The sequence below is a fragment of the Bactrocera oleae genome, chromosome 2 (assembly GCF_042242935.1).
Source record: "Bactrocera oleae isolate idBacOlea1 chromosome 2, idBacOlea1, whole genome shotgun sequence".
Classification (NCBI taxonomy): Eukaryota; Metazoa; Arthropoda; class Insecta; order Diptera; family Tephritidae; genus Bactrocera; species Bactrocera oleae.
Window position 1 is genome coordinate 99,158,515 of NC_091536.1, and position 23,840 is coordinate 99,182,354.

General features: G+C 32.5%; 2 protein-coding genes across 9 annotated transcripts; both read right to left on the bottom strand.

Annotated features, from left to right (window-relative positions):
* Positions 1-364: 364 nt before the first annotated feature.
* On the bottom strand, positions 365-2,538 carry Nsun5 (Nop2/Sun-like domain containing protein 5). The gene is made up of 6 exons (XM_014232694.3): positions 2,359-2,538; positions 2,037-2,295; positions 1,261-1,529; positions 976-1,204; positions 692-918; positions 365-629 (listed from the first exon to the last, which is right to left on the bottom strand). Exons 1-6 carry the CDS (start codon positions 2,485-2,487, stop codon positions 423-425), a joined length of 1,320 nt encoding a protein of 439 aa, XP_014088169.1. The 5' UTR covers positions 2,488-2,538; the 3' UTR covers positions 365-422.
* A 935-nt stretch (positions 2,539-3,473) lies between these two features.
* Skel (DM13 and DOMON_DOH domain-containing protein skeletor) lies at positions 3,474-19,939 on the bottom strand. Of its 8 annotated transcripts, none has more exons than XM_036357396.2 (11): positions 19,642-19,936; positions 19,307-19,475; positions 15,974-16,123; positions 14,934-15,284; positions 14,490-14,749; positions 8,956-9,055; positions 7,698-7,882; positions 7,027-7,624; positions 6,776-6,969; positions 5,400-6,576; positions 3,474-5,333 (listed from the first exon to the last, which is right to left on the bottom strand). In XM_036357396.2, exons 2-11 carry the CDS (start codon positions 19,362-19,364, stop codon positions 4,132-4,134), a joined length of 4,275 nt encoding a protein of 1,424 aa, XP_036213289.2. In that variant the 5' UTR covers positions 19,365-19,475; positions 19,642-19,936; the 3' UTR covers positions 3,474-4,131. The 8 variants fall into 8 exon arrangements, with proteins under 8 accessions (XP_036213289.2, XP_036213287.2, XP_069962225.1 ...); XM_070106125.1 differs by lacking the exon at positions 3,474-5,333 and having other exon boundaries at positions 5,967-6,059; positions 6,190-6,576; positions 19,642-19,939; XM_036357394.2 differs by having other exon boundaries at positions 3,474-6,576; positions 19,769-19,937.
* Positions 19,940-23,840: the final 3,901 nt, after the last annotated feature.

The window sequence follows — 23,840 nt, forward strand, 5'->3', positions numbered from 1 at the left end:
ATGTCCAAGATCACCGTTAAAATTTTGCGTAAGTATTGTTCATACTGCGTTGGTACTTCGGCAGATAATATCTTTTTGAAGTATTTTATAATATTTATGAGGTGAGAGTTAGTATATACGTACTAGCTACTAAATATCAAATATATGTACACGAATAATAATCAGGAAACCCCAATTTTGTCTGATTTGTAGAAATATTACGATGACGATTAATGCACCGAAATTTTCTAGTTTTTCGACTCAATATTTGAAAGAAAACGGTGAATACGATATTTAAAATTGCATTTCAATATCTGTTTTGAAAATTTAACACTTTGTTCCTTGAGCAGTTAAAATTGAAACAAATATGAAGAACGGCGCAGTCTTAGGAGCTGGAACTTCGTAAATAATCTTGCTTTTATTTTAAAATAAATGTAAACAATTTATTCATCATTTTCCTTGGGTCGTCTCTTTTCCAATATTGCTATAAATATTCCGTCGGCGTGATCTTGATCTGGTTTTGTGTAAAGACAATTCTTTCCTATATTTTTGTAGTTAGCGTTACCAACATTGTTCCATTTATTGCGCAAAGCTTTCTTTCCACTGAGCAATTTAAATTGTGGATTTAACTCTAAGCAACGTTGAACAACCTTTAACGAAATAGTTGTTAAGTAAAAGTTGTTATTATTTACTATATTAAACCCATACAAACCTGTTCGTTTTCTTCTTCATAGAGGGAGCACGTAGAGTAAACAATTCGCTTTACATTGGAGAAGGATTTTAAAGCATGTGAAAGCATTTTAATTTGTAATCCAGCAAGACGTTTTAGACGAGCAGGATCTTTTTCATCTGGATCTAAGGACATCCGATTTTGCATGCCAGATCCGGAGCACGAAGGATCAACAAGTATGTATTCTACACTTGGGCAGCGGTTACTATCTGTAATTTAATTTTTTTTTAATTTACAAAACGTTAACTATCGAAATTATTAACTACCGATTGTCAGGGCATCCGCGTTAATGGGATCAACTATCTCACAGCCAGCTAAGTTAGTCATATTACGAAGCAGATTGTAACGTTCTACATTTTGCTCCACAGCATAAATGGTTCCTTTATTTTTCATAACATTAGAAACATGTATGGTTTTCATTCCTGGTGCCGCACACATGTCAAGTACGAAAGCGCCGGGGGGTGGATTTAGCAATTCTGCTACAAGACAGGTTCCCTAAACATAGTTACATGCTTTTCTTTAATCCTATTATTTATGCACCATTTACTTACTTTATCTTGAAGCATAAGCTTTTTTTCCTTTACATAAGGATGGCAAGCCCAGTAATGCTTTTGCTTCGAATGGAATATCAACAGATCCTCCAAATGCATGTCAACCATGTATTCATCCTCGTCAAGCTCTGTTATAGCTTCTAAGAAATCATTATAAGATCCTGAGTTCGCCACATTTTTTTTCCGCCACTCCTCCTCTGCCAACATTTCAAAAACCTCAGCCATATTAAGCAAATTGGTATTAACACGTACATAGCGAGGCTTCAAAACTGAGAAACGTAAACCCATAATAAACATCAGAACCTTTTCAAAACAGTTAGTTAGTTTTTATTAATTTAAATATTTTTCTTATTTTGCTTTTCCATTACTGAGTCATAGTTATTTTCTTCACTTATTGCTTTGAAAACGTATAAACAAATAATAACATTTACAACAAGCACTGAAGAAAGCACTGCCCAGCAATTTACATAAAACTCAGAAATATCAAATGACTCATGCAGCCACGATCGGACACCATAAAAAGTTATGAATGGAAATGTGAACATTAGAATACTAAAGACTATCAACCACAAATATACTAAAGCGCCTGTGTCATTTGAAAATGTGACATCTTGCGGAGTCTGCCCATCTTCAACGACTTTTTCTTCTCTTCCTTCGTGATGCTTTCGCGATGAGCCTGTATCTTTTAAATCTCCAAGCATATTTAATTTGCTATTTTTCATTGTTCAATTACCTAAAGTGTATTATTTAAATCACCCAATAATAAGTTTGCTTGCCTTTTACGTTTTTGGTTTCATAAACTGCACCCCCTAAGGATGCTTCAAGCCTTTCTCGATATTGGCTAACTGTTAGAACGGGTTTACTTTCCCCAATCAATTTTTTTCGTCCAAATATAAGCTCTGTCACAAGAATCTTGCAGAGAGCAGAACTTAGTCGTGGATTTTCTTCTAAAATCTTCGTTTGTGCGATTGCTTCATCAATGGCCCCTCGATTGTCAATGTATTGCTTTAATATCGCTTGCATACCCCGCAAACGCTGAAGAAAGAATGCACGTTAGAGAAATTAAGTTAAAAACTATTAACCATTGACGAAACCTACTGCATGTTTTTCTTCAAAAATTAACGACTTAAGTGATTTTTTTCGTTCCAGTGCCGCCTTTAAAACAGCAGCAACACGCTTATATTGCGTTGGTACTTTGATAGAGTGCTTAAATTTGTTTTCCTCCATATTTTATCACACGTGACTTAAGTTTGATATAGCTATGTATATTATTATGCATTAACAGCAGAGTTGCATTAACTTTGTTCACACTCAGAACTTTTGTTGCTTCTAATTGGCTTTCTACTTCATATATTTTTACATATTCAAAACATTGTAATATTCATTTGAAGACAACAAGAGTTATTAAAATAATCTTTCATTTAAAAGAAATTAATAGATTGTAAGTCACGAAAAATCATCAAAATATAAACAGAAAGTTTATGAAATAAACAAAAAACAGTTTTTTGACATTATGGAAAAAATTTCGTAAGAGAAAGCTCGCTCCGAAGTAACGAAACCCTATATAATTGAATCCTGAATCATGAAAACCATCGCACATGTATGACGAACACGAATTTATTATGTTTACACGCTCATTCTTCTCATCCCGCCGCACATGCTTGCAAACATAAATGACCGTGTAAAGGCCGCTAATCAATTCAATCAACTGAATTGAATAAGCAATAAATATTGCGAAATAATTGTCGTCGGCAATATTGATAGTATTATCATTCTTGGGAATTTGTTACCTGGATAAAATCACTTGGAAAATATAAATACGTATTGTGATGAGCACGGATGCCAGAACCAAACAGAGTATCGATAATTTGAAAGAATCATCCAGTAGTTGTATCTATCTTATAATTCTTGACAAGCAATATTCGCCATTTTTATTAGAGATAAACACTGAAAGCAAAGCGTTCGTACTGGCATTCCCTTTGCTTTCCTCGCTTCGTTGTTAAAGTATGAATTGTCATTGTCATTAAGGCCAAGGCTTGGCAATGGCCCGATATAGCCCATCTGCAATACTAAACTCCTCGAATGAGTAATTTCTGCCTGAAAGAATGGTCAGTACTTTTACATACTGAAAATCGAATGATACTCGCCTACTAAAAAAGCAATTTTGAATCTGCGATGCGCCCCCCTAGAGCAAAACAGGAAAGATTATAATATTATATTTACGACAGAGTTTGGACAATTGATATGTCTTTATTATGGACAAGTTTTGAGTTATTACCTCACGAAAAAGCAGTGGATAGACCAACTACTTCTGTTATTGGATCCGCAAGTCAGTATTCGTTATTGAAGCAATTTATGGTCAGCTGTGCCCTCAGTGTGCTTCTCTGACTTGTGGCTCTTTATGTCGATTTTCAGCCTCTGTCTAGTTTCAGCAAGATATCATTTTTATTCAAATCATCGCATGTTGCCATGGGGCAGATACATCATAAACTCAATTCTCCTGTTGTGAGTACAACATACATAAATACATTTACAAACATATGTATGTATACTTATATTGTTTACGCATTGTCGACAAAACTGCCCTCATTATAATTTAACTTTTAGTAATGAAATTATTGGCAGCCATACTTAGTTAATTACAGCACAATTGTAGTGCTTGATTTTAGTTTTAAACATTTTTAGGGTACAAAAGAGATTTAAGTTCTAGAATAGTGATTAATTCACTTGGCTTTGGAATGCTATTAATGCGGTTTAGAATATATAACTAACCAACAATTGGTATTTTCTGCTAGTATAAAATGTATACATAATTTTCTAGTCATTTAAATTCAATGTGGTTTTTTGGGTACCATTTACATTTAATTTACGCTATTGCCTGTAAGTAGATGAGTGCAATAATTGTAATTTAGTTGAATGAACTCGTGGTGGTGAAAGCGAAGTCAAAGGTAAATATGGACCGGGGTTCTCAAAACCTATTACTCCTACCATACCCCCACCACCGGATCCGGTGACTTGATTTCGTGAACGTTCATTCGATAGAAACTCGACCACTGGTTGTGGTATTTCTCCTCGAAACGGCTGGACTTGAGGTGTACTTCTGATGAGTTGTTCGATTTGGGAGAGACCGTGTGCTTGTCGCCTCGGATTTGTGTTTTCAAAAGTTTCCAATTTGGGTGGCAACACTAAATTACCATCTACTATGGATTTCCCGTCAAATGTAACAACAGCGCCGCTTGGTAAACTGGAATGTTGGATCTTGCGATTATCTGGTGGAAGATAATATGTGTCTATACGCTCTGCAGCTTGCGCTTCTCGGTCATTTTCATCATCGATCTGCTCCATTTCTGACATTATATCTTCGATAAACACACTGTGGTTTCCCGGCTCACTCAATGAATTTTCGTCAGGTTTATCATTTTTCATTGGCGTTTTTGTAACCGTAGCGTCAAGATTGTTAATAGCTTCTTTACCTAAGTGCTCATCCTCCATCCATGATAAATTATCCTTTATTGTCGAATTGTGGATTTTAGCGCTATTAGAGAAATTTTCTGATATATTTGAGCCAAACTCATTTAGATTCGAACTTGGCGAAGATGAAACAACGTTTTGTACAATAATAGTTACATTGGTGCTATCAAGTGGCGATGGAATAAACATTGGTTCAAAATTTTGTGTTTGCGTAACTTTTTGTGCTGTAAGGAAGAGTGTGTCCGTCTCCATAACCTCGTCAATTTCCAATCCTGGGTCTTCACGACGATGAGCTATTTGATTTATGATGAGATGTTGAGGGCCACCATCTGTTCGTATAATTGGTCGAAAACCACTTTCTATTACTACTGAATTGGGCTTAAATCCATTCTTAACCTTTGTTGATTTAGGCTGATCATGATTATTTGAATTTGTATGGTTTTCATTGTTAACAAAAACAATAGTCGTATTTGATTCTTGTGGTACGGTGTCACTGTATGGTACAGGTATACTGGAGCTTGTTTTTGTATGTACCAATGACGCTTCATTTTTCCGATGTTCATTCAAAGTCGTTGGTTCACCAAGCAATAATACGGAAGCAGCTACAGATTGAATCGGAAATGGTTTTTCATTTAGCAATGTTTTTAAAAGTCCAGGAAATGTCTTACGGTAATGGCTCACTATAACGGATGGTTGTGGCACAGGTTGTATAGAAATTTGGGGTGCACGTTGAGGCAAATACGGTAGTAAAGGTTTAGCAGATGGCAACTTCTTGAGAGGCCTGAGAAGTGGACGGCGTCCTGGTAATTTTACGGCATGTAAAAGTTCAGCGTTCTGAGGTGGTCGAAGAAACTCTGATAGACCTATGGGTTTTTGTGCTGGAATATGAGTAAGGTTATATAAATGATTGTGAGATTGTGTATGTTGTGAATGATGATGCAAAAGATTTAGAGGAATTGATGATGTGGATGATAATGTTTTTTTAGAACTCGCTTGTGAAAATATTTGTGATTTTTTTTGATTCAAATTGACATAATTTTCGCCATGTAATATTTCTGGCACTGCTGTAGAAATAAGTGGTCCCAATTGTAAAGTTCCTTGTGGTGATTCAGCAAGAGAAATTGTTCCAACAGTGTTTGTTTTAATGCTTGCCACTGGTTTGATATTAGATTGCTGCTGATGTTGCGTGTTTGTGTGTGGAATTTCCATAGAATCCTTGGGATTATTATACTTAATTTTTGGAAGGGTACTGATATTGATATTTGCGTTGTTGGTGTTTGTGTTTTTCAGTATGCTCTGCTCGAGAGCTTCAGCAGCTCGGATTCCATCTGAAATCAGTTTAGTAATCTCTGATGATTTCGTTATTTCAAAAGATAATTTTGGCGGAGTTCCATTCATATTATGGTTTTTAATCAAATTTGTTTGGTGCTTCAATAAAAAATTGTCGTTGGGGCTGACCTTGGTTTCATGACGAATCGATGCTTCGGCATTAGCATCAGCAGGATTAATATGCGGCGCGAGCTCTTCGTGCTTCTCCGAAGCTGTTGCAGAAAACTCTGAATCATCGCATGAATCGCGAACGTGAATTTTCCAACCCAAGTAACGATGTGTGAAACACTGGTAATAAACGGTATCGGGAGTATTACGATCGGGCGTCCAAGTTATGACACCGGGTTCACCTCGTTCACATTTTAAAGTAAGAGTACGTTGATAAGCACCGAACGATTGATAATCATCTGCAGGTGGGCCATCAACATCCGGAGTCCAATTGCAAAGTCGTCCAACTCCAGTCGGTGACACTTGACCAGAACGAGATCGATGTACACCAGCGAATATGCGAACGGACTATATATTAAAGAAAAAGGGTAAAGATTGAGAACACATAAGTAAGAATTTTTTCTTAATAAAAAAATTTCTTATGGTATTTTCTTTTTTAATTTTAATACCAACATAATGGAAAAGATGAAAAACTATTGATTCTCACTAAAGTTGAAACAAAGAGTTTATTTATTCGTAATATAAATTATGAACAAGTATATCATACCTTTTTTTCTTCCTCCCTTTTATGTTCGTAGCCACCTACAGGGTCATCGGTAATGTAGAATGGGTGGTATTTTGCAGGTATATCGGAATCAATACCACCTTCTACCACAAATGTATAAGTTTTGCCACGTACAACATTAATTTCTGGTATAAGTAATCCATTTATATACCATGATATACCCCAACCAACATGTCCTAAATAAGAAACAAGTTGTAAAGCATGACATTATGTATATGTATCGATAAGTGTACCTGTTATTGCTGAATAGCCATGTTTTCCTCCTGTGGGACCCATCTGTGCATAAAATACACCATCTTCGGGCTCATAGCATTGTATAGCAGGAATATCCCAGGCTCCATTGGTGCTAGTAGGTTTTGGTGTTGGAATGGGTTGCTGATGAGGACGGGCTTGTTGTAAAGGTCGCGTCTCCTGGCGTCTACTTGGACTTTGCAAGGCTTGTGGACGATTATTGTAAAACTCTTCAGACTGTGTATTATTTGAACTTGAAGTTACTCTATATGTTGAGTAATTCGGTAGATCAGTTTGTTGATTAACATCATCATTATCCTCATCACTTTCGCCACCTGTTTTCGAGCCTTCAGGTGAAGGACAGTTCCATATGGGCTGCCGACCAAAATCAATTCGAGTAGAATACCGTGTAAAATATGTATGGTATGAGGCTTCATTACGTTCATTAAGTGGGCCGATGCCCCAAACGATTGCTTGAGACAGATTTAATAAAATCGGTACATCTAATATGCTATTAGACTGCAAAGATCTTTGATAGGTGACGATGGAATATCCATTTACCCATGCAGCATTTAATAGACGTATTGAGTTTGTACCGTTCTGTGTTTGAATTTAATGAAAATTTATATTAGCTTATTTAAAACTTTACAGCACGAGTCAAACAATACTTAACCTCAATATTAACTTTTGGACATACACCAAGTCCACCAGAACATTGTGATTTATCGCTCAAGTAATAATCCACTGCAAAACCTTTACCAGTATCTTTTTCAACCCAAGCAACTACAACATCAGATCCAATCATTTTGCTTTCCTCACGATTTTTAGAAACACCGAAGGACATGTACTCGTTATCATCTAAGATAAAATAATTGATATATAGCAGTCGATAGTATAAATATTTTAATTCGAGTTTAGCTCGAATTTAGCTATTGCGTTAGTAGAGGTAAATTGTATTTAAAATAAAGAAATAAAGTAAAATAAACAATACAAATTTACATAACAAGAGCACAAGGGACATTCGAAGGAAGATATAATTAATTTTGGATGAGTAAGAACTAAATGCATTTATTAACTTACTGCTCTATTACACTGACGAACAATGCTCAAAACAAATTTAAAGGTCTTAAAATTGTCATTTAGAGCTATTAACCAGAGTTGAAGAGGCGGAAATATTCATAATTCCAGATCAAACCACTTCGCTAAACTAACGCTAAGTAATTATAGTATTAAGACTATTGAACGCGTTTAAAATCAACCACCGACATGCGCGACATCCAGAAGTTATATTATCTTAACTAAATCTATTGATTTCTTTTCAATCTTGTTCCATACAATCCTGAAGCTACTCCTGATCCTGATAGCCATAGCGAGTATAGCAATCTTTTTGAATCCATGGCCAAAAATGTATGTATGTCATAAAATAATATTAATTGAGTTTATTAACACTAGAAATACGAAGATTTGCCATATATCTATTTCAAATAGGTCTCTCTCTCTTTCTCTCTCTGAAAATTAGAAGCGTAACAACAAAATAATTAATCTTAAAGCAAACGTCAACAAGATCTAGTTTTCAACTGGAAAATCTTCTCCTAAATTGAACAAGTCAGAAAAACAAAATATTTATACCAATTACACAGATAGTATAAATCACATAGACTGGCATACTTAAATAGAGATAGAATAACAGTTATGTCGCTTTAATCAGGTACTCTCTTGTACAAAATTAAACTGAATAATTTTGGTGTTGCTTTCATCTGTAACGTTTTATAGGTAGGAACAGAGCCCAAACATAATGAACGGAGCATATTAAATGCATTTATGAAATATTTTCCGTCGAAAACTCTGAAAAACGTTTCGTTTTGACATTCGTGAACTAATTTATTAATTATATATAAATAAGTACGTATAGATATTCTATATAAACTTACCTAATTTCGCAATAAGTTGAATGACAATACTATCACCCGCAACGGCCCATCTCACTTCAAATGCTAAATCATCATACAGAACTTCACAATTTAATCTCGACTGAAAAATTTTGAAAAAGTAAAATAAATATAAGGAAGAGATGGTTTAACTAAATATTTTTTCTATATGATATCCCATTTATTCGACTTTAGTGCTAACTTTATTGTAGATAATAAACAAGTACTGAATAACATAGTATAATCCATCAAGTAAAACTACTTTTAGTTATCTGATTTTAAAATTAATTATTATTAATTGCTACGAAAAATTAGTTTACACAACGAATTTAAACTATTTCGTTTTGGCAAATTTAGTGGAGGTCTGTATTAAACGAAATTAATTAACACGTTTTTTTAAATTTCCATAAAGTAATGTATCAAGTAAAACAACATGTTTTGATCCTCATTTTTTATAAAAATCAAATCTTTTTTACCTATCTTGTGAATACAAGCGAACTGACAGAATGCTTTCATGTTTAGACAAAACAAATGTGCAGCTGTATCAGTTGACTTTACACCATAACTAGAGTATGCGGGTGATTACCATTCTGTTGACCCTTAAGTAGTACAAAAGTAGGGAGCCAAAAGATGAAATTAAATACATGTTAAGAACTTCAATTAGATTAAACGAATTCGAAATATAAAGTAGCCATATTCACATACATATGCGCTTTTGTTCAAGGTATACATATATTATTAATAGTATACATTTATCTACATATGTATGTATGTATTTACAAATTATGAGCACTTCGAATTAAATTTAACAAACCATGTATAAACTCTTTACAAATAACTGAACTTTAAGTTAATCGTTGTCGAATGTAGTAAAACTTTATTCAAGTTTATTACTGCAAATTCATCAACGCTACAGAATAAACATAACTGCTTATTGCTTTGTACATACCCACTGTTATTCATTTCTAAAGCTGTTCATTCGTTTGAATAGAGCTTAACATAATGGTAAACATATATATATATATATATATGTATATGTATGTTTTTGAGAAACTTTCCAAAAACCAATTAAATATTTGATAGGATTGTATACATATAGTTTCATCATTGTTTGAATATTTTAATTTCAACCTCATTTTAAACGAAAATCTTCTAATAATTTTAAGAAAGCTTTATTGAAACTAATCATACTAAACATCAATTTGAAAATAAATAAATGTATGAATAACATAGCAGTTATACCAAAATACAAAAGTAAAAAATAATGTGTTTATTTATAACAATGCGTTAGCTACTCATTTATATACATCCTTGAAATGTGCTATTTTAAATATAGAATTTTAAAATTTATTCAAGATACACACATGCGGCTTAAATGCAAATACTTCTAAACAGACATTAGGGAGTTACACACGCAGATATTTATATAAGGATTAATGAAACAAAATAATTTATTCTCAATGGCTTTTTAATGAATAAAATTACAATATTACTGGGAAACAATATTAAGCATATTGTTCTTACAATTTAGTGTGGGGTTTTATGAAAGTGGATTTTGCACAAATAAATTGTTGTGTTTACATTTTTACATATGTATGTATATAAAACCTTTACAATTTAGCTTTCAATGCAATTAAGTGATTGAATTCACGGTGATATTTCTCAACCTATAACTTCTAAAAAACCAGATCAAATGCAATGATTGACAATAGATAATACAAACAACGATTATACATCATATACATACATATACGTACGCATGTGCATGCATCTATATGGATGGATGAATTGTTTTGTATATCAGTAAGATAAAAATCTTAAATAGTAGGTTAAGTTTTACATTTTAAATTTAAGGTTCGAATTTTATTCTTAAAGTTCCATTTTTCAAAGTTTACGGTTTATAGTAAAATCGTAAATATCTAGAATTAAAACATATTGGTTTAGACAATATTCTTCTTTCATACATGTACATATATATAATTCCCTTTTATACATACACACATAGATCTGTATGTTGAGCAGGTTTGCAAAATAACAATTAATTTAAATAACATTTCAATAAATTTTTTTTTAATCCCAAATTAATATATTTTTGTTTTGAAATCCCAAAGACGGGATTGAAACAAAACATTCTAATGTGGGATTAAGAAATAAAGATAAGAAATTTTATCACAAAACCGGATTAAAAATTAATTTTAATTTTTAAGAATTAAAAAAGAATTTCTAAAATTAAAATTTTTTCGCGTTCATTCAAATCAAAAAACATATTTTAAAATTTCAATTTTTAATCCCAAACATCTTGGATTAAAAAATGAAAATTAAATTTTTAACTTCAACATCGGGATTCAAAAATGAAAATTTAATTTTTTAAAAATAAAAATTTAATTTTTATTCCAAAATTTTGGAATTAAAAAAAACGCAATCCTGATGTAGACATAAAGATTTGATAACTTTATTGTGGCTTCATATCATGATCCAATTGCATATAGATATAAGATTGTATTACTAGAGAACATGCTACTTCTAACAAAAATATTTTTAATCATTAATATCAAATAAACTGTTTTATGTTTTTCTGATGTCTTTCATGTTTACATTTGATGCTTTTGGTAACTTTACAATCTCAGGAGAGCACACAATAAAAGGAGAACAAAACAAATTGTTGTTTTAGGGGTAACGACATAACCTTATATAATTGAATCATGCTTCATATGTTCAAATAAAGTGCATTCTTTATCTCCTCTTACGCAATTTTGTGTAATTACAAGTTGTGATAGGAAATGTATGTATATGATAAGTTCCGTTTTTCAAAAACCGTTCTTTAAATTTACTTGCATACATTTTGACAAATGAATGCTGTTAGCAAAGAGTACATCTAGGCTACATACAAATATCGATGGAAACTTCATCAATTAAGTTTTTGGATTTTTCTTTTGTTCGCCTAGCAGCTGGCAACTTCGAGAAATTATGTACTTCTAAAACACCCTATATTAATTAAAGTAGGTAGTCAATGTTGTTACATGAAACAGTCCATAAAAATAAGAGCAAAAAAAATTAAACTAAATGTTAATAAACGAGATAACATTGTTGAAAACAATTAATATATTATATCGTGAAAAAATTAGTGACTATTGACCGTGGATAAGCTAATCGGATATAAAAACGGAGTACAAGAAAATATTGAAAACACTTTAATCAAAAACTAAGGTACGACTGTTTTAATTTTGTAATTGCAAGTTCAAAATACTTATGCATGCGTGCATTCTAAAATTATAAATATGTTATTTTAATTTTTCTATATAATATCATACCAAGTACAACTGATGTAAATGTCGTCATTGCTTCAATAAACAATACATTGAGTAGTATGTTAGTAATTAATGCAACCAACCCAAACTGATATGATAAATCTACAATCAGACAATTAGCAGTTTTGCTTCATCATGAAGATACAGATCGTCTCAAAGTGATGTCAGCGAATTTAAAAGTTTTATTAAAAATATCTTGTACAAAGTTTACTTCCTGTTTATAAATTCAAATTATCTTCGTTTAGCTATCATTTAATTTGTACTGAAAAGTTGCTGTGCGTTTTAATGGTCGGTCAGTTTTGAATGAAATTAGAGTGGCGAATCGAACAAACTATACCACTGGGAATGCAGAGCCGCATCTGAAATATTTTGGAAACGTCAAAATGTCACTTCAGAGTCAATGTTGAGAAACTAAGCTATGCTCTTAGAATGTACTGTACTAAGTGTAATAGGTTTGATTATTTATCGGCTGCCTGCAATTATATAAAAATATCGTCACAGGTACGCAAATATAACAAAATATTTGTTATGACCATAATGTTCGTCTTCATATTAATGATAAATGTGCACCACATATTATGTGTGTTATCAAAAATTTGTTGACAGTAACTATGAACATTGATTTCATATACAAAGTTTGACATCTAAAAATATTTTTTAAGACAAAGAAAATATTGGCAACAAATTTTAAGCAATGTTCTAGATAACATAAACTGTGATTCAGGTCAACATCGCGCAAACAGAAAAAACTAATAATCATGATAGTAGAAAAATAAATAGATTAAATAAAAACGCCTTAAACTAAAATAATAAATGCATCAAATTTGTTACAAAACAATTCCACTTAGTCCTATCTAATAATTTTGTAAAAAGTGAAATGCCAACAAAACAAATATGTATTGTATGCATACACCGTTACAATGGATAATGGCAGAAATTATCTAAGCTGTAAATTAACAAAGATCTGAAAGAACCAAAAGAATCTAATAATATGAATCTATGAATATGACGACTAGTTTATGTACAACAGAGCCGCTCGATTTTTTTTACTATAAGATTGCGTTTCCGGGAAATGTTCTACAAAAAATCATAAAATAAGTTTTAAATGTATTTTCATAAACATTTTTAAAGTTGATCTTGCAGCCGATAAATATTTTCCATTTTATGAATTATAAATTTCAATTAAAAACTCGAAGAGAGAGGAAAAACGCTTCTGTCTTTTCTGAATAATTCGCTGAATAGGTGATACATGTATGTTATAGTTGTCCAATTTTCTATATTTTTACTGTCATTGTTAAGTATATATTAAAGGTCTCTTCTGCAAAATTACGCTAAGCTCATAGCTTTTTAAATGAAAGCATTATACGGGAAAAACCTAAATAATTGGTTGTATGTGGTACGAGTTATGTTATATAGTTTTCCGATTTTTTAACATGTATTAGAGTTCTCTGAAATTACGTGCTTTTACCTTCTTAATTAAAGGCAAGATACCAGAAAATAAAATAACTGAATAATCGGTTGTAGGGGATATATGTAATATAGTTGTTCGATTTGGCCGAATCCGACAAATGATCAATAGAATATCAAAATGCACCTATGTATTAAATTTCATTTGGATATTTCAAAAACTGAGGAAGAAATTTTTATAATCCCTAAAAGATAAACTTCGCCATAAAAATCGCTGGCTCCAAACCGGTTTTAGACCCATATTCTCATATTTAAAGCTATTCAGAATGAACCGTAGAATAATTTTTTGGCTCCCTGTACCATAAATCAACCTGCTCTAATATACGATAGCGCGTTGATTATAAAAAAATGTGTATTTTTAATATAATTAAATATACACATTCTACTAATTAGCGTTATTTCTTCCACATATGTACATATGTATGGTATGCAAGAAATTTTATATATACATACATACATATTTATGTATTGTATTTAAAATATTTTCGAGTCAGAATAATTTCAGTATTTCGGTCTTGTGTGTTGTCGTATCTCTTGCAATAGGATAGTAAATATTTATCATGTACATATAAATGTAATTTCTGCAACAAAACATGAATTAGTCAAAATATTTATATTTTTTGAGATGAGTGACTTTTGCTTTTTAAATTAGCAAAATAAATAGAAAATTAAATATTTAGCTGTGTAGTCTTCCAACTTCTTATATTTAGTTAATCGTCGTAATCAGATTTTTAAACGTTATGCATGCACGTGCTTTTTTACCTGCGGGCTAATACCAAGCATTTTTAGTGATGGTGGCACGTTTAATCCCTCCGGTATACGAACATGACCAAAGTCGACGGTGAAAGCTTCACACCAAACACCAAAGTGTCCTATGTCAAATATTGTTAAGTCGTCGGGTAAAGTGAGCACAATAGTTTTGCGATCATAGCGCCGTAGTGGACTTTCTTTGCCATTCTCATCGGGAATGCGTAGACCTTGAGGACTGGGTCGGTGTCCGCGACCAACCCAGAATTTGGCATCTGCGTAAAGAAGAAAATAAACACAATTTAAGCACTTCCTCATGACCTGACATTTCTTTTTTGCTACGTGGTAATACGTGTCCGTTAATATGAATCTTTTTTTTTTTAAATAACAAAATAATTTAGAAAATCTCGCGTAAAATTGGACTGAAGGTTTAAAATATTTAAAATATGACATTTTTACCTGGTGCTTCACCATCATAACTAAAGTTTGGTATTAAAAGCGTTTGTGCATCCACAATTACAATATTATCCGAGGACACAGCATGTACACCCTTTAAAGATGCAATTTTTTGAGGGCGAGGAAAATCCAAATCAGCTGGAATAAAAACGTGACCAAAATTTACGGCGAACTCATCACACCAAACTGAAAACCATTTAAAGTCACGTAATGTTTTCCCATCAGGTAGCGGTAATGTTATATCTTTGTTACGATAACGTCGATTAAGAGCAGTAACCCCACCTCGCTCATCTCTTAGACGTTGGGCTCCTTCGTTGCTAGGTTTTGCTGTGCTTCCCACGTAGAAGTACGCCGCTGTATAAAATTGTAAATAATTATGATGCAGTAAGTCAAAAAAATAATCCATGGAATATTTAATTACATTTGATATTAATATTGAATGCAAACCTCTGCAAAATAAGAAAGCGTTAAAAAATTACCTTTAATAAAAAATATTTTTATTCAAACTAGCACATATTTTTGCAAACGTGCAGGATTTTTCGATAAATATATAATATAATAAAATATATATAAAGAAATTTTTTAATTTTTTTCGATAAAGTTAAGAAATGAGAGCTAAAATAGCCATAAAACAGCAAAAAATGTATACTTGGCAAAAAATCGTAAAGCTCAAGCGTTTAAGCTCTTAGGCTTTTTGCTAAGATGTTCATTAGGGAAGCAATATTTTATCCGTGATTTTAGGGATATCCGAAATTCAAACCACCCAAATTATAATTCAAAGACATACTTTAGCATATATAACCGAAAATATTAAATGATGAATACGAAATATTTTATATATCTTATTGTATTGAATTTTTTCTTTTTTTGCCTTACTTCTATTATTTTCACTCCAACCAAATTCAAATGTATTCTGAGAGTGTACAGAATTCAATATATAAAGATATAATAAAAATTGTACTAATAAAAGAGCATCAGACCATTTTGGTTATATTCACATTATATGGTAAGTGTATATATTGTATATGTATATCTGAATTTACCTGGTGCCTCGCCATCATAATTAAAGTTTTTAATAAATAATGTACGAGAATCAACGGCATATACATCTCCTGAAACGCCGTGGTGTAGTCGTGTTAATGCACCGATTTTTGTACCATAATAGGGAAATGAAGCACTGACTAGGATGTTAACTGAAAAGATTAAAATAAAATAGCATGCCTGTAGAACTAATAATGACTAAACGAATATACTGATGAAATTTGTATATGGTTTTAATTAAAACCCTATTTTCCCGTACCTCTTTTTTAAATAATATCTATGTATATGTATTATAAATTTTTCTCATGTCTCTAAATATTTCCTGCAATTAGAGGAAACACTCAATATTCACTTCTAAATAAAATATACATTGCACGTCACATGTGTGAATATAATGCGTTATACTTGTATGTGTGAGTATAACTCCTATGCATGATTAAAATAATTAAAGGATCCTCCATGTTAATACCATAGATTTATTGACATGTAATCTTGTTTACTGTGCTATATTTAAATGTGGTAATATATTTATATTATTTTTATAAGCATGCAAATATATCAAGAATGCCAAACTCTTGCTTCCTATTGACCATACCAACTCATCAGTAGTCAAATTTTCTTCTTTTTACTTTCAAAATTTAATACCTAAGACTTCGAGGTATCTTAATTTAATGGCTTGAACCAACATAAGTGAGATACTTTTCCAAACTTCGGCATAAGTGAGAGATAATAACCAACTACAAACATGGATATTTTAATATACATGTTATATGAAAATGTCCGCAACCTCAATAGTTCACAATTTTTGAGGGGGAGTTACTTCTATTGTTGGTAATATTTCATGACGAGAATAAAGCTAATTTGAAAGGTCCTGATGATAATTAAAACAAGAAAAAACGTTATCTTCATTTGCACCGAAGCTATAATACCGTTCACAATAAAAAAATTGCCATACAATAACTTGATTTTGATTGATCAGTTTGTATGGCAGCTATATAGTGGTTCCGACAAATGAGCAGCTTCTTTAGGAAGAAAGGACGTGTGCCAAATTTCAGATCAGTAGTCCAAAAACTGATAGACTAGTTCGCGTATATACAGACGGACAGACGAACAACTCATAACGCCGATCATTTATATATATATATATTCCTTCTAGGTGTTACAAACTTCGTGGCAAACTTAACATACCATGTCAAACATAAGGATGAAGATCCTAGTATTCGGTATAATACGATTAAAGATAAAATTAATGAAATCCAAAATTTTCTGACAGAAAAAAAGGTTTCATTTTAAAACATGGTTCCGATGACTTACTAGTTCGTTTTATAATTTTGCATGCATATGGAATAGAATTGAGAGAATTATCAAGAAACTGTTAATACGCCGGTTTGTAACGGTATTGCAGATCTGCACAATCGGACATCCATAAAATTCTGTTAATCGTAAGAATATAAAGTGCTATAATTGTAAGTAAGTCACAAATTAAGCTCAATTTGTGTGGTTAAATATAGGTACATATCTGACAAACTACTAAAGTTGTATTAAATAGTGTCAGTGAAAAGGGATTAATGGAGGTGGCACTTATCAACATATTTTATTATAAAGTTTTGCAAACACCGGTAAATGTTTCTACGCCTCTGTTTAAACAAAACAACAAGTTTATTTTAAGATTCCAACAGTTAATGGTTGGTAATGGTAAATTCTCAACTATGCGTTTTTAGGGCAACCACCCAACTGATGCCACTATTTACGATTTAAGTTTGCACCCAATGTAAAAATCAATCGAAATAGGGGAGTAAAAACCGATGTAAAAAACATACATATATCACTAACTTTAACTTGGTGATCTTGTTATTGGACTCATCCTTTTGTATTATATATAAGTTGAGTCGCTACTGCTGAACCCAGAAATTGACTAAATTTCTTGTCTCCAAATCAAATTTGGTACAATATCCTCTCGATATAATTTTAAAATTCTTCATCTAAATTATGTCTAATTAATCCATTTGATTTTGGAAAAGCTAACTCAAGGATCATCAAACGATTTAAAAATATATACCATATACCGCATATAATACAACTAACATACATACATATGTGGCATCCTTCCTTAAAAATGGATGGAATTATTCTTAACTGTGTTATTGTAATAACAGTTAACATCTTTTCCTAACATCTTTCCCAGCTCCAATGTAATTAAAGGGCTAAAAGTAGACTTTGAAGTCAATACATTTTTAAAAAATTTTCCTGAAATCGTGATGTATCTCAATCTCTAAACACTTATGATTTGCGAGTGGTTTTGATGTTCGGTTTCGTCCGTATTTAGTTTTCTATATTACTATATTGTTATAAGATATAATAAATGCACAAAATTATACAGAGAATAAGCATAATTTTGTCATAGTACAAACGTTTGCCAGAGTAAAACATAAACTTATACATACGTATTTATTTTTATTAGCGGAGTGCGCACAGAAAATACTGCACAGGTCGTCGTCTCGTAACCATTGTTTATTCAGTCGACGGTAGTCGCGCATCCATCAAACTGCTTGTGACCTACTTTTCGCAACATTTTCCGTTTTTTTGGTATTATTGTTATATATGCGAACTTGAAACAAGGGTACAAAAGACATGCAGACGAGATCAACAAATCGAATAGCCAATGGCTAACCGACAAAAACTTCCACTGATTTCCTCTCAGCAGTAGCTCAACTTACAATTTACAGATGAAGTAGCATTAGCAAAATTTATGTATGTACATGCAGAGACCTCTCTTCGGAATTGAACCAAGGAAAAAATACATACACACATATATATGCATGTATGTATTATGCTAATCAAATTGAAATAAGCGTAAACGCAATTAACTTTTCTCATCTATGTGTAAATGTAAAAGTATGTTACCATGTACATACCTTAAAATATACATATGTATATACATATAAGTATGTTACAGACATATGTACCAAATATGTGCAGCGCATCGTTACATCTATCGCAACAATATGAATTTGTTAGCGGGAGCGTAAAGTAATCGACAATGTCACTAACTATGGCTTTGCAAACAGGTGATGCAAGTCTGTGAAGTTTACATACATAAATAAATGCGTACATATGGAAAGGTAAGTAATTTTTGTTGCTTTGTCAGATGAAATTTTTATGCGATAGACAATGTTAAATGAATCATGGTTGACTATATACTAAAAATATTATAATATATACCTATGTATAAGGATATTCCTATGTATTATTTTTCCATTTCTAAATTTTTAAAGTCTCCAATTCTACAATGTAAAACTTTTAGTTTGTGTTTTAATGCAGTGTTGAATACTCACCTCTAACGCATATTAATCCAATAAAGGCTTTTAGAAGAATCTGCATGAGCGGAGCCATATTAGAATTGGTGAAACGATATTTTGGTACTGCGACAGTTTGAATTGTGATACATTAATTGCGGCACATTCACAGCTTTTTCTCAATTAAGAACGTTTGGAATTTGTATATCTGAAACATTGAAGACTACTCGTATAAAAGAGAATATCAGTTTAGTATGGATGTAAATGCAGGCGTAATATGGATAACAAAAAACAAAACTAATTTTTTTTCAATTTGAAAGTCACTTAGTTGCATTAAAAAAATGTTTACTTTGCTCACAAGCCACCTTTCTTACCCAACTGGATTGTTATGAAAGTATTAAAAGGAAGATTCGGCTATGAATCTCTAATTTGCAAATTTCTTGATATTCAAACAACTTTTTACCAGTTTTAACTTAAAGCACGGAAGCAATCGATGCTCACCACAACAACGAAGAAACAAGCAAAATATATATTTTTTTGTATGTAGTATATGTATGAAATAAGTTTTTGTCTATAAATGGATAAAATTCCGATGAAGCAAAGCGAACAAGTTCCCGCACTGCTCTTTTAAACACGTCCGATTGCCACTCACAGTCAAACCGTAATAAACATCAAACGTATTGGCCAGACTCGGTTAGCCATAGCCAAAGCTACGAAACTACTTGACTGACTCGAAAGCAGACATACAACCAAAACAATAGATATTCATAGTTTTGGCTGCTGTTGTAATTTCAATCATAGTTAATACAACACAATGTTATTGTTACCAAGGTGCTGGATTTGCATTTTGGTACTGGTACTTACTGAGGAGCTTATAGTAATATTGATATTTTTGACCCAACAGATGTAAAGTGCATCAAGAGAAATGTGTTTATTTACTTACATTGGTGCAAAGGTAAAGTTTTACCATAAAGTTAGGCGGCAACCAACACTTCACTTTTATAAAAATGGAGGCTGCATACACGCTTTTCTAAAAGTGCAAAACAGAGGCATGTAAAGTGTATATGTACTTATGTTTGTAAATACCGCTATTCAGGTAAATAATTTAAACTACCAAAAGTCCACCATTTAGTGAAGAATTAAAGAGGCGAAACAATTAAGAATAAAAAGTTGTCCATACATATAAACTTTCATATTTATACATATGTATAAAAAACGGTTTCACTTTGCAGGCACTGATTTTAAATGAAGTTAAACACAAATGTACGAATATCATTGTAATGATCATTATATAATAATACGTATGTATAATATGTATGGTGTGTAAATACAAATATAGTCGATTGTCTTTGGTTGATGATTGTTGTAGATGCTGATAAAAATAGTGTTGTGGCTACCAGTGAATTAGTATATTTATAAGTATATATGTACATTACATACATATATACTTGTTTAAGACGTTAATTCTGTATACCAATGTAAACCAGTAAGGCCGCTTTCGTAAAGCATAATGAAAACATTGATCCGCCCACATACCGGTGTTAATCAGTAGCTTGACATTAGTAACAAAATTGTAGAACTCCGATTCGAAAATATTAGATAATTGTCTCAATATACTGTAGATAGGGATCTCCCTCCGTTCGCCTGATTTATGAGAAACTCTGGCTCTGCAATTAAGGCAACATATGCGGATAGCAGTGCAGTGCTGGTGTCGAGTGGCAATGGCGCCTCCAAGAAACTCCAATCGTAATTGACCAAATGGGCAATATGTCTACAAGTGGTATTATATGGTCAGTTGCTACCAACAAGTACAATGGCCAAATATATATCTGGTGGTTCCAATTGACAAGCGGCGTACATAGATAGACCAATTTTGAATTTTTTTGAATATAATTCATACACACACCTACATAGTGAGCATAAAGACTGCTTGACTAACGGTAGTGTATGGGAACTGAGGTAATTCGTGAGCCGATTTCACTCATTTTCAAAACGAAACTATGGTTTAATATTATATTATACGTTCATTTAATTTGGCTATCTTCAACCGGAAGTTTGAGATTCTTATATTACATATGTATATGCCTTACCATATAGAATGTAAAATTTAATGCTTCTGAAGTATTTATTATGTGACTCACACACTTTAGTAGTTTTCAACATAATCGTTATATATAAAGTGGGCGGGATTATCACCCTATTTTATGCCCCTTCCTTCTGCGTTCATTGTACCAAATTACATTTATGGTATTTTCTCCATAAGAAGCAGCACATTTGTCGGAGCCGCCGATATCGGAAAATAATATAGTTGCCATATAAACTGATCGATCAAAATCAAGCTCATCTACAGAAAAAAACCAATATCCAACCAAATTGTTCAGGTCGGTCCACTATAGTATATAGTATATAGCTGCAATACAAATTGTTCGATTAAAATCTTCGTCATCCTGATCATTTATATACAATATGTATAAAAAAATGAATATTTCTCAGTTAGTACAACCAATTATCGACAAATGACGCCACTGCCATTCCTAGGTTAGAGTGCAAAAATGAGCGAAATCGCACTACAACCACGCCTACTTCTCATATAACACAATTTTAAATTCGATCCGATTCTTTCACTTTCCAGTATGCAAATCAAGCACCGAATAGTGCGGTTACCAAATGACCAAAAATTGTCAATATCGGACTACACGTCCGATTGACTTTACTACTTATACCATATATTGGTGCTGGTATGTGTGGTACCTTAATGAAACTCAGAGGGCATCTTTTTCTGTTAATATTATAATATGTAGTAATGCCAGAAATAGATATAATTTACGTAGTATAAGATTTTCATACATCCGGTTGGTTTTATACTGTATATATTGGTCAAAATGTAAGATATCTTAGCAAAACGAATAATATTGAATATACTATAATTTAATGCCGAAAATATGTAAAATTATATTATACTACATATAATGATTTTCGTTGTTCTAACGAACCGTACGCCGAATATGTGAGTCAGTGAGTTATTTGTTAATAAAATTGCTTGAATATACATATGTTTTCGAGTATGTAGTAATGTGAAATATTTAATTTTAGATAACACGAAGTAAAATCTATATATATAAAAGAAAGTCGTGTTAGTTACACTATTTAGAACTCAAGAACCGTGGTAGCTAAGAACTACAGGACGGAGATAGGATAATTTGTATTTATTTATGGTTAAAGGCAAAACAATTCATAAATACAACAACTTGCTAGATTAGGTTAGGTTAGGAGGTCGATCCTAAGAAGGATCGCACTTGGACAGCTTAAACGTTGGTCCGTTGTGGTGCCTAAAAACTCTTATAAAGCTGGATCAAAAGACAAATTTCAAATTTAAGAACGAAACACTCGAACCACTATCAACGTTGCTATCAGTTGTTACACGTGATTCGAAGCATTTCTTGGAAAACATTCGCAAATTCAATTCATGTTTTCAAAAGACATCGTTCTATGCACCGAGTATCGTGCGCAAAAATTGCATGCCAACAATCAGAGTCCAAGGGCAAATTTATAATCGTGTCGGATCGCTTCTACCATTACCGGACGCAGATCACAAGTTTCTTCAAGTTTACAATATAATAAATTAGTTAAGTTCTTTAAAACCGCCATTCAACCAATGCCAGCCGATGATTACTCAGTTGTAAATCGAGCAGACAAAAGATCCGTTGGCAAACACGAAAGACAGTTCAATGGACCAGTAATCGATGAAGTGGCCAACGTCATGGTTGGCCAAGTATTCGAATTGCGCGACAAAATTCTTCGTCGCAGAAGTCGTGACGTTCAACGAGTCTCTGAAACTGTTTGCTTATACGACGAATTGCAGTATCCAAATCTGTTTTGGCGAGAAGTAGATTTATATCAGATCGGCCAGATTTGTTCATCACATTTACATGCAATCCAATATGGGATGAAATTAAAGAACTTCTGTTAGCTCGACAATCATCTTCAAACCGCCATGACATTACCGCACTCGTATTTAAACAAAAAGTTTAATCTTTGATGGATTTTATTACCAAGCATCACGTTTTTGGAAAGAGACACTTCTGGATGTATTCCATTGAATGGTAGAGAAAAGGAATGCTGCGTGCACATATTTTGGTTTGGTCAACAAAATTACGCCAGATCAAATTGACCAGATCATCTTAGCAGAAATACCCCATATGGACATTGATCCAGACTTTTTCTACGTCTTTACCAAAAATATGATGCATGGTCCATGTGGGGCATTCAACAACAATTCACCATGCATGTCTGATGGGATATGCACGAAACGACACCCAAGAAACTTGGTATCTGATACCATCATTGGCAATGACGGATACCCACTCTATCGTCGACGATCATCCATCGTTCGGAAAGTACGAAACGTTGATGGCGTAGTCGATAATCGTTGGGTTGTGCTATATCAACCATTGCTATCAAATAACTTCAAAGCACACATTAATGTTGTGTATTGCAATTCAGTTAAGTCGATCAAATACATTTGCAAATATGTCAACAAAAGATAGAACATGGCAGTCTTCGGAGTAGGGAA